An 11,944-nucleotide genomic window follows, 5' to 3' on the forward strand; every position below is an offset into this window, starting at 1 on the left:
GCTGCATAACACGGAGATGTTAACCGCCAAGGTGCTGCATTCAGGGGCCAATCAAATATATGCAAGTGCACGTTCCTGATAGATCACCTTAGATGTTCTGGGTCGATCCTAATCATTGGCGTCGGGGTCCATCCGGGCAAGTCTTAATGGGTCAGTTCAGCTACCGATGAGGCCGATGACAATCCGAACCTTTCTCTCCTGAACTTACTGTGTATTATCCACCTCGGCCTGTTGGTGTCGCAGCTCTACTCCCCTTGTAGACGGTCGGCTCCACACCGCACCGTTTTGCTCCATATGAGTGTGAATGTGAAAAACGCTTTGGTTGTGTCAGTGATTGACTTTGAGTTCGTGAAACACATGAATTGTTGAAGTCTGACAAAAACAAATCTGCTCTCGCTCCTCTGCTCCAACAACTCGAGACGGAGTGAGACGTCTTCTCTCTAGAGGATCGCGTCATGTCACGTTCATATCAGATCAATAATTTAGACTGATCATCTTTATAGTGGTGAATCAGGAGCTTCAGTGTGTGAGTCACGTAGCTCATGAAAAAATGTGCAGAGCCCTGACCCCACCCCCCCATCCAACACCGGACCAGCACCAGTGCTGGACTTCACTAATGGGACAAGTCCCTGCAGCAGGTCCAACATGTGGTGGAAAGACTGAGACCTGGAGTGGAGGCTGATAGAGCAGCAGATGAATGATCACGGTGTCAGAGGCTAATGTTCTAGTATCACATGAGGATGATTTCACTGGCAGAAGAAGCGAAAGTCTGCTTCAAGACGGGAAACTCAGCCAGAGGAGTTATTCACAGCCCGGTCCAGCTCAGACGGCAGCTGTGCAGCCTCTCCGGGTCACGTGACCACCTGAGTCTGCAGCTGGGAGCTTGTTTACTCTGCTTATGATTCATGGCAGAGGCCATTTCGAAGGTGTCCTCGCTCTGACCCCGAGTCGGTGTTCAGACACACCGCTGCCAGCAGAGCCGAGGTGCTTTGCCACATGTTTGCATCGTCATATTTGAATTGTATTTTTCTGATACGGGTTTCTGCTTGTTTTCTCAAAAAACTACACGTTTGCAAGTTTTTCTCTCCTTTTACACTTTAAATTCTAAACAGAGGTTCTGCGCCACGTTGCTGTTAACACTCCAGTTTTTCCACAGATGTCATCGGGAAGCTTTGCTCTCGTCTTATCAAACTGAATCCAGCCTCTTCTGATGTGATTTTTCAGGTGAAAACGGAGACGACGGCTGATTTAAACGTCCTGCATGAACAGAAAAGTAAAACTGCTACTGAGGAACATGAGAGACACGTGGAAGGTAACAAGTGGCTCGGATGTTTTTCAATTTTTCCTGTGAATAAAGCGTTGCAAATACATGCACGTGATTTTCAGATTTTTTTTTTTTTCTTTTATAAATAATGTCACATGTCAAACAACATTTTGCATGTGATGTTACCTAAATGCACATGTTGGCACACGAGCTGGTGAATTTCATGTGCCTTTTTTGGAAGCTAGTCTTGTTTGCGGTTGGAAAATGGAGAGTTTGTGACAAAAAAAGACGAAGCTGCATTGACTTGGAGCACCAAAGTGTGCCGGGGCCTGTCGGATGAAGTAGTCCCAATTTTCTGTAGCTAGTGTCTAAGCGCTGGGCCAGCGTGCTAATTATAGCAGAGCCGAGACTGGTGAAAGTTGAATGGGGTCTTGACGGTGTAGAGCTGAGCTTGACAAACCGCGTGTGGAGAAGAGCCTCCGTGCGGTGGCCATGCACTTCATTCAGTGTGCAATGAACTTTTTCAGGGCCTGTGCCACGTCTCTGTCTGTAGACGTTTAGGCTCGTTTACATGACAACCATCAGTATTTTAATCGATAAACTGTTGATCGACTTAGAGGATTTTGACTTGATTTTTATCAGCAAGGTACAATCAGGTACAATATACTGTGCTGTAGAATACGATGTATAACAATACAGGACGTGTGCGTGATCGTGTCATCGTCACTGTCGCAGGTTTGAGTTTGATTTGGTCTCGTTTCCTGCAGAGCTGCAGAAAAGACACGAACAGGAGAGAAGTCAGCTGACGGAGACGTTTCATGCCGCCGAGATCGTCCTTAAGGTGAGATCACCGTCACCGTCAGTCGTTATCAGACAGGTTCTACACAACAACTCGACGACACCACCTGGAGGACGGAAGAGAAACAGCACCAACCGTTCACACCTGAAGATGTAGACCTGAGGATGTTACCCGCTGTTCTCTTACTGCGCTACAGTTTTACCGCGTCAGTTACACGAACCTTTGCATCAGTTTTCTTGCTGAAAAAATATGGTTTCAGTTTTCAATTTCTGCTGTGACTGAAGGGTAAAGTGGAGGAGCTGACGGAGGAGCTGCAGGTTTACAACGAGCTGAAGAGGAGAGTCCAAGAATCCACGTTTAAGAAAGACCTGCAGAGAAACATTAAGGTGCGTATATAAGGCTGAGGGGGGGCTATCGAAATGTTAATTTAATCTGCTCATCGGATGTGATTAGGTTCCTCTTTCAGCCCTGGGAAGAAAACAAAGGCAGGGGCGGGTCGTGTCACGCTGTGGCGATGAGAGATAGAAGAGAGCCGAGGCATATGAGGCTACAACAGGTTTAAATTCTTTTTCCATCTGTTGTCATGTATTTAAAAAAGACCCAAAATGGAGACTGTAAGCCGGCTACTTGATCACTGTAAGCACAATATTCAAACAGCATTTGTGTAGGAATGATTCTGTCCCAAGCTTTTTGATCCATACAAGTGATTAAAAGATCTGTTGTTAAGCTTTCGTTGTGTGAGAAGTCAGAAACAGGTTTTGGCTTCGGTCTGATTAATGTTCACCAACTGTAGCTGCCACCTGGAAACGAGCTGAGTAGCAGAGGACATGAAATGCTGATTAAATGTCAAGTAACAGCTGCAGCCGACTGACTCCAAACACTGGGGACCCTGATTCAGAACCACTGATGTGTAATAAATGAAAGATATAAAATCCTCCACGTGTCGTGTTAAAGTTGAAAATGTTACTGAAGAAAAATTTAAAGTTGTTTTATCAACAAAATGTGCTTCCAGTGTTCAGCAGTACATATGACGTATCGTTGGGTTGTTGGTACCATTGCTAACATTGTATCTGGTGGATCCGGAGCTGATTTTAACCCTCTGATATCTCACTGGGTAGTTTTATCCACAACACTACATCATATTTTGTATGTGAAATCTGGTCATTAACCGGTGGAGGAAAGAACCAGACAAATCAAGCGTTTTTTTTCCAGAGTTTCTACAAAGCTCCCTCAGTTTCCCCCCAAATCCTGAATTGTCTGAAGCTTCTGCCGAACACGTTCAGCTGCAGGGCGATGAGCAAAGACTGAGCCACGTGTTTCGACTGATCCCTCTTCCTTCCCTGGTGACGGAACCTCACACGGAAACATGTTTGTGTGTCTGCGCTTCAACGAAGTCCTGTCTTACCCCATCCTGCAGGCCCACGGCAGCCCAGGTGCATTCTGGGAGTCGGAGCAGGAGTCTCTGCTGTTCGTCATTGAGATGAAGAGTGAGCGTGTGCAGGAGCAGAGCAGGAAGCTGCAGCAGATGGACGCTCTGGTGGGTCCACTCGAGCACACCAACTCGTACACTTCTACTTTTGGTTTTTGATATTCTGAAACTCGTGTTCGTCCAAATCTCTCGTACACAGCGTGTGATCAACTTGATCTCTGTCACAGAATCTCTTCTTTTTCCAGAATGTATTCTGGTTCCCCTCTCTTCTTCTTTCCAACCCCTTTTTCTTCAGCTTGTCTTTGTTTTTGTTTTTATTGTGTCTCCTCTTCTCAGGTTGAGAAGAATTTGTCTTTGGAGGATCAGATCATCCACATCCTGCAGCAGAACGAGGATCTGAGAGTCCGGATCGACAACTGCCAGACTCTCATCCAGTATGTGATTTACACTTAGATATAACAGAGTGTTATCAAAGCCTCAGTCTTCTCTCATTTACTAAAACCAGCTCATTACGAATAGATGTGGCGCCACCTGCTGGATATTTTTCAATTGCTGAAAAACGGGATCCACAGTTTCCATTGTTTCCAGCGGCATCATCCATTTTCAAACCAGGGAAAAAAATAAAGCCATGAATAGATTTTAGTGAGTGAGTGACACAAAATGTTTAACTCGGACCAGTGTGTTATCTCACTTCACACTACAGGAAGACGGATCTCCTTCTGCCAAACGTCACAGGTTTTTTTTTGTTTTGTTTTTTTCAGCAGCCTCTTAACGACTACCCCTGAATCCTGAAAATGACAAACGAAAGATAAAATGGTTCCTGATCTTCAAACCCTCGGATTTAAGTCCTGATCCCGGTCTCTGCAGAAAGGGAACTCTTTGTATTTTACCATCAAAAAGTCAAACTTGAAAAAAGTCCAAGTGATGCTCACCCCAAATTACACAGGCACGAACATTGTAAAAACGTGAGGTTTTTCAATGCCTGTTTTACATGCACTCATGTTACCAAATGAGCATCACTTTATTGCTTCAGTGTGGTTTTTGACTCTTTGGGCCTTGTTATACGTATAGTAGGCTGTGCAGAGAAACAGGAAAGACTGAGGACAGACAAACGCTGCCCGTTATGCACCTTGGATAGAATAAATCACCTGATCACTCAAAACCTAAAGGCGGCAATAAATTTAGTGATAAACCCTTTGCAGATTGTGTTGCTTTGTCATCTGAATTAATTTCTCCAGGAACCTTTAGCTGCTGCGAACTGGTTTCAAAATGGATATCAGTAGCCAATCATCATCAGGCTTGTGAGAGGACTAATGTGACTGTAAAAGGATCCCCAGAGATCCTGAAGAGCCTGTTGTAATGCTGAAAGTCGGTTTTCCCATCGGGGTTTTAACTTTTACCTGAATTTAATGAATCCCTTTGATCCCTAACAGAGACTGTGACCCCCTTTTTTTGTTTCCCAGGCAGTTATCAAAGGAGCAGCAGGACCTGAAGGTGGCGCTGGAGAGGCAGGCAGCTGTAAACCAGAAGCTTTCTCAGGAAAAAGAGCAGCTGATGTTCAAACTGAGACACAGAGACTCGTGTCCGACCATCCTCCTGCCAACCATGGTGCAGGAGATCGCACCGAGATGACTCTGACCATACGAGCCTGGTTGTGGATCCTGCGTGTCCTCGTTGTAGAGAGAAACCAGACTGTGTTTGACTGTACACGTGCCCATAATTGTTCTCAAGGTAACACGCACCTGGCCTGGTTTTTACTCAACCCCAAACTGGGGCAAGAGCTACACGTCCCACCAACCACCAACAGGTACCACCGTCACAGTTCCGCTGCTCTGGGTGCAGGTTTAAAGGCTCTAAAGCTACATCCTGTCCACATCAGCGCAGATTTTTAAAACAAGACTGAACACTTCTGTTCAACTGCATCTCCACTGGTAATCGTTCTTATTCTAGCGTGCAGTTGAGCGGGTTTACCACTGAACGGCTAGGGCTTAAATATGATCCTGGACCCACAAAACCACTACAGTCACTCAGGTATCACTGCAGCAGCTCTGCTACAGCAGATACATGGACTCAAAGCTGGATCCTGTGTGTACATACTTTATTGAGCCAGACAACAGTTTGGACCTCAGACCATCGTGGGTGAAGGTGCAGCTCCACTGATGTGCTGTCTGTTCATCTAGGTTTCGTTTTTGATTCTTTATTGACAGATCATTGTGTTGTATGTTAGGACTGTTGAAATGTTTTGAAAGGCTTTTACAACTTTCAGAACGGACTTCATCAGTTCAGCCAGAAGAAAGTTTTATTCTGTCAAAGGAATTTAAAAAACTGAGAAGGACAGATCAGTGTGGCAGCACCTTAAATGCTTGGTCACTCCAGAATCTTGCTTGGCAACTGTCAGGTAGCGGCCTAGCCAGCTTGGCTGCCATCTCCTGTCTCATGACTGATGTCGGATCATGCCGCATCTGTTTTGTGGAGCGGTTTATACTCTACTAGAGCAGGATTATATAAAACTAGATGGTTTGAAACAGCTAATACGAAAGCTTCCTCCATTTTGAACTCTGCGGTTCGCTCTGTTCCCTCAACGCTCGTTGGTTTGCACAGTTTTCAGAAGTTCAGCTCTTTGCAAAAACTCAGTGCAGACCTACTTTGCCTCCACAAACAAATCCACTACTCGCTGAAATTAATGTTTCTGTGTTGCTTTCTGCATTTTGGGTTTTTTGTTTTTGTTTTTTTTCTGACCAGGCCTTAGTACTGTACAGTTCTACGATCTACCTGTCCGCCAAAGTGCCTGAGACCTTAATAAGACACACAGGAAGACATTCTGACGTCAAGCTGGATCTTCTGAGCCCATGTTGATTGAAGTCAGTCGATGTAGATGCATTGCTTCCAAAGCTAGCATGCATTAAACATGGCTTACCTCAAAACGCTGAGGTTTCAAACATACTTACTGGATGATGGCTTCCAGTCCTCACTGTGTTGACTCCATGCTGTAGTTCATGTGGGTGAAGCCAGACTACTGTATTTTCCCAGGGAAAATTAGTTTGAAAAGCATGTCCTCTCTTAATGGAACACCATGCTTCATCACTGATACAACTATAGTCTTTTACTGGTGGACACTGAGTATCTTCTCGTGGGTTTTGAGAATTAGTTCCTTGCTCAGGGGCACAAGGATTGTATTTGAGAGGCTGTTAGTAGTCCAGCGTTCCCATAACTGACGTTGCACAACCAGCAGTGGAGCTTTGAGTAGCGCTTCGGTTCCGCCAAGATTTTGTGCATCACTTCAGGTTGTTGATGGAAAGAAACCTACGGCTTCTTTCAAGAACTACTTAATGTCAGAAGAACCAGAGAGTACTGTTGGGGCGGTCCATTACTTTTTCTAAAGGGGGTTTCTTCAGGAAAGTTCAAATGTTCCCCGACAATTGCAATCATTAGACCCCTAAAGGTATTACAGCTTCCCTCAAAGGCTGTTACTTTTTAATGTGTAAGCGTCCATTGGAGTAAGAGGGACAATGAGCCAATAGGCATCTTAGAGATCCTCACAAGAAAACATGACCTCAGGGGATTTTGTAGGATCCTATCAGGTTTCCCTCTGACTGCTAACTAGGACCCTTAAACGTCCCACTTGCTCAAAATATTCACAAGTTCAATATATACCCCTGGACGTCCTGCTGGAAAGTGTAAGCGTGTAAACCCTCTGGATTCACGAACCCTGGAACAAACCAAACAAAGCTGGAAGGTGACGCAGCTTCAGCAGAGTCATACCCACATATACCCTGATTCTCCTAGTCCTGTTCAAACCTAAAGCCAAATGTTTAGTCTCGTACTCTAGTTTTTTGTGTTTACGTTCTTGTTCTTGGTTTCACTGAAGTGTCTCACAGCTTCTTCCCGAACACCTCTTGATGTTAGTTCCGGTCGACTCCTTTCGACGTACTGCTCTGTTCATTGCTGCTGTTGGATGAAGACATCGACATCAATTTCAGCGTCCAATGTAAATACACCATGTTCAGGAGGAAAATACAACCACAATGAGGCCTGAGTATTTTGGGGTTTTTTTTTTTTAATGTGTTTGAGGAGCCACAGAGTCTCAAAACATTTGCTCAACAAATCATTGACTTTCGTTTTTGTTCAATAAAAAATTACAGCTAGAAAAATGGATCAGTGTTTGTAGCAAGCACGTTAGTGTCTCAGCTTAAAGGGCACCAGTGTTGATAACTTTTGGATGTGGATCATTATTAATTTTGTGAGTCAACAATTACAACAGTTACAATTTTGGCAATCCTTTAATCATTTCATCCAGTGAAACCAACAGGTTTTAGTGCCCAATACTTTGGTACATCCGTCTAGAACTAACGACCGACTTCATATCAGCTTCCCTGTAAATGCTAACATGCTGACATTAGAGTTTAAACATGGTAAATCCTCTGTTTACATGTAAGTCTGCATCTTTCGCGTGTTGACATCCAAAAATGATAAATGTCAGCATGTCAACATCCAGCAGTTAGTAAAATGCCTGCTGACATGTTAATGTTTGCACATTAGCGTTCAGCGCTAATTACCGCTCAGGTACGGCTTAGTGGTGAAGGCCGAGTCCAGTGTTTAGCTAAGTTGCAATTACAAGTCGCAAAGTCTGATTTTTCTGAAATATCTCGTCTCGGAGCTTTATAATACAGAGGTGCCCGACATGTCTGTGGCTCGCTTCACCCAGTGAAACTCACCTTCCCCGCGGCTCAGAATTACGAGCCGGAGGCTGACGTCTTTTTTCCCGCCACTCGGCTGCTCGTGATTGCTGTTTAAATGTATTGCTCTTTAAAGTTATATATGTGAACGTGGCATAAGTAAACGTCCGAGTCGTAATCACAACTCAGAAACCACTTTTTCCTGAAAGCTCTGATCTTGCCACTTTACAATAAAGAGGTGCCCGAAAAGTCGAAGAAAGGCGGGTCCCCCACATGTAAACATAAGTACCAGTTAGCAAGCCAGCTAGCTCCGTTGTCAGAGATACAGTAAGCTAAAACAGGAAATTAAAGGACAGGCGTTTGCGCCACGGGCTCCTGACTGTTGGCAGACTGCAGACCATGCTGCATCTCTCCTGTGAAGCTCCAGCGGAGCAGAGTTTTGTAACACTGGATGGTGCAACAACTAATATTAAAGCTCCTGGGCTCTCTGTCCCCACAGAGTCAGCTCTGTGCAAATGGCTAGAAACTGAACAACAGTGCAAATTTGTGTGTCGGAGTTCACCCAAGTTTCCTGGGACTTAGATTTTTCCAACTGCGGCTATTCCATCGCAGTGAATCGATTCTGGTCAGAAATTCTGCTGGTGTGACCGAGCCTTCAGTCTTGTTCCTCATTCACAGCTCTTTTCCTTGTCTAATGTTTAAAGCATGTTTTAAGAACTACTTGATAAACAACCACAGAACAATAATCACTGTAAACTTCTTGCCTTTAAAAAGCTTGATAACTTGATATATTTTGTTACTTTTTAAAGATGTGAAAAAAATCGCCATTATTTCAGCTTAGTTTTCCTTTTCTTTTTGTGAACGTGACAATTTGTAGGACTTGTGGGATGTGACGTTTGTAACCGCCAAAAAAAAAAAAAAAAAGAAAGCATTTGTCAGTGTTTCAACAACACTTTCTCCTTATGCACTAGCACTTTGACCAGGATTTTACCAGGAGTTTGTATAAGAGAGACTTCTGTCATGTTGTATACTTCTGAATTTTCTCAGCTTCTTACTTGTAAAAACGTATTCAGTCTTTTCCTGGTTGGATCAGAGTCCAGCCGTGTGTTTTCAGCGTGCCTTAGGTACACTCCGATTTTCCTTTTTATTTTGTTTTTGGCTTGACTAAATAAAAAAGCTGCAACTAAAACAGATCATCATGTCTATAATGTCTGTATTTGCTAAAGACCCCGAAGGTCCCAGAGATGATATTTTATCTTGTGGACATAAGATTCGTGTCTTAGATTATTACGTTTTTGGGGACGAGATCATACAGTAGATTATTAATTTATGTTGGTTTGTGGGTTGAATGACTGTGAACATGCTGCAGGATGAATCTGGGACGATCAGACGCCTCCTGATGGGACTGATGGTGGAGAGGAACCTGAACGTCTGCAGTGCCTCATACTTTAGCTCAGTCAATATATACATCTTATGAATAGATGATACAGAAAACACACATTATAACAAAATAGAAAAAGTAAAATGTCGCCCGTCAGACTCTAGTCTGCCCTAAGGGTGTTGACATTGAAGTGTCATTAGTTAATTACAACTGGTGCACCAGATTTTAGCAACGTGATCTTATGTGTCTTATCTGATCTGATCTAACAAATGTAAAGTTTTAGGTTTTCTGGAACCTTGGTGGCAGGTTGGTTTGAAACACCATCATCTAGGCTGAAGAGCCGGGTTTGTTTCCCTCCAGGGACCATACTGAGATGTGACCTGGCTTAACTACTCCAGGCCATAGCGGTGTTGTCACTGTTAGAGGTCTGGCTCCTCGACCTGGGAAGAATTGATCTTTAATAACTCTGTGCCCGGAACAGAAACTAACTGGGCTTTTACTGTTGCTGCAGCTGCACAGGAGGTAATGTAAAGCTGAGGAACTGCTCTGAGTAGTTTTCTGACCATAAATAAAACCTGACAAAATCTGTCGTGAAGCTCATTCAACTGTAACTTCAGTTCTCCACCGACCATTTCTGAAATAACTGAACTTGAATTTATTAATGAATTTAACTGAAATTGACTAAGTGTGTTCGTGACCCTGTGACTGATGGTTTGACGGCGAGTAATGAGAACTGAGCAAACTCCAGCTGCTTTTTTTCCAGCTGTGTATAATTAATAAATATCCTGCATTATTTTATTCATGTTGTTGTTTAAATGACATTTCATCATGAATGTACATTTTCTGCTTCCATTAATATAAAAAGTTCTACAGTTCTTTTTTACTTTAATTATAATATTACAGATTTTATTGTATAGTCTAGATATTTTACTCTTTACTGGAGAAAATTAAAACTGTGACAATTATGCCAACATTTCCATCTAAAATCATAATTATTTCAATATTTTTCTATTGATGCCTCAAAATAAGTAAAAAGGATTTTTTTTTTTTTTAAAATCTGAAACCGGTTTCGTGTTTGGGGTTCAACCTGGAAAGTCTTGATCCTGATCCAGTTGTCAGTCAGCTGCAGTTTTGAGGTTTAAAGCATCACAAATCCATATATATAATATAATAATATATAATTTTTGTTTTTTATTCAAAGTGCTTTAAAAAAGAATCAAACCACACATTTTCCTGGTATTTTTTTCTTGCTTTTCTGTTTCTCTTGGTTTCTGGTGATACACCATGTAAACTCTAGATGACAAAATAATCGACAACACAGACGGAATGAAGCAAGCGGCGTCTGAGTTTGGCCCCTGACAAAGTGGTTTCCTCTATTCAGAGAAAACCCCCTAAAGTTTTATTTAAGAATTTAACACTTAAAAAAAAAAACCTTCCTCTGAACTGTAATGTTGTATGTTCTGTGTTCATGGTTGTTGTTGTTAGGAATCCAACAGTCAAGCCAAGAGAACTGGTTTATCCCTACGAGGAACACGGCCTTGCTCTGGTGAGGCTGTGGGATACGACCACCAGAGAGCAGCAGAGGACTCTAGAGAGTCCAGGGTTTTGTTCTGGGACAGGTTGCACATGTCGCTGCTGATGGGATTCAACCTGTCAGCTTTATGTTGTCATTTATGGGTTTCATAGTGGAGGAAAGACCAGATTTTCCACAGCGCACGACAACAGCATTGTTATGACGCACGGCCTGTGGGGGGCGCTGCAGCCCACCAGCAGAGAGCATGATGGTATAAGGTAAAGTTGAGATGTTACCTCACACTGATTTCATTTTTTGACATGGTTGGGTCCACATCGCACGGCCCCGTCCATGTACACACAGTCCACTTGATTTCTGTCGACATTTTAAAGAAAAAAACAGCTTTATTTTTTATTTAAATGAATAAACAACCATAAGATGGATCTGGTTCGGGTTTCACGGTCCTCAGAGGATGAACCGGAGTAGCTTTGGTGATCCTAGATAGGTCGTCACGGAGCCGGATCCACGTCTGTGCAAAAGGGACAGACGCCGACGCGTTGTGTTACACGTCCCGGCGCCACGCTGAAACCACGCACGCGGGCGTTACGTCGACTTCGTTTGGTTCGGTGTAAACAGGCAAAGCCGGGATAATGAGGAGTCTCTGTTTAAGGCGCTGCTGCCATCTTACATATCACATACTGGTTCTACACAGTATGTACTGCGTGCCAATTATCTGTCTTAGGAGTTACTATACAAAAAAACCCCCACGTATTTCAACAGTTTTATACAAACAGAAAATGATTCCACCCGCCATCATCAGAGGGCTGAGCCCCAAACTCCCTGAGCAGTCTGCAGGGGCCCGGAGTCCCTGAGCTCGCAGCC

General features: G+C 43.5%; 1 protein-coding gene across 1 annotated transcript in view; it reads left to right on the plus strand.

Moving 5' to 3' along the window:
- ccdc69 (coiled-coil domain containing 69) overlaps window positions 1-10,084 on the plus strand; it is a 30,140-nt gene extending 20,056 nt beyond the window's left edge. The window contains exons 4-9 of the mRNA XM_040119672.1: window positions 1,225-1,312; window positions 2,032-2,105; window positions 2,348-2,449; window positions 3,481-3,600; window positions 3,829-3,926; window positions 4,956-10,084. Coding sequence (XP_039975606.1) covers window positions 1,225-1,312; window positions 2,032-2,105; window positions 2,348-2,449; window positions 3,481-3,600; window positions 3,829-3,926; window positions 4,956-5,124 — 651 coding nt within the window. The 3' untranslated portion in view covers window positions 5,125-10,084. The remainder of the gene's footprint in view (window positions 1-1,224; window positions 1,313-2,031; window positions 2,106-2,347; window positions 2,450-3,480; window positions 3,601-3,828; window positions 3,927-4,955) is intronic.
- The last annotated feature ends 1,860 nt before the right edge of the window (window positions 10,085-11,944 follow it).

This window comes from Xiphias gladius, chromosome 23 (genome assembly GCF_016859285.1).
Source record: "Xiphias gladius isolate SHS-SW01 ecotype Sanya breed wild chromosome 23, ASM1685928v1, whole genome shotgun sequence".
In the NCBI taxonomy this organism is placed as follows: Eukaryota; Metazoa; Chordata; class Actinopteri; order Istiophoriformes; family Xiphiidae; genus Xiphias; species Xiphias gladius.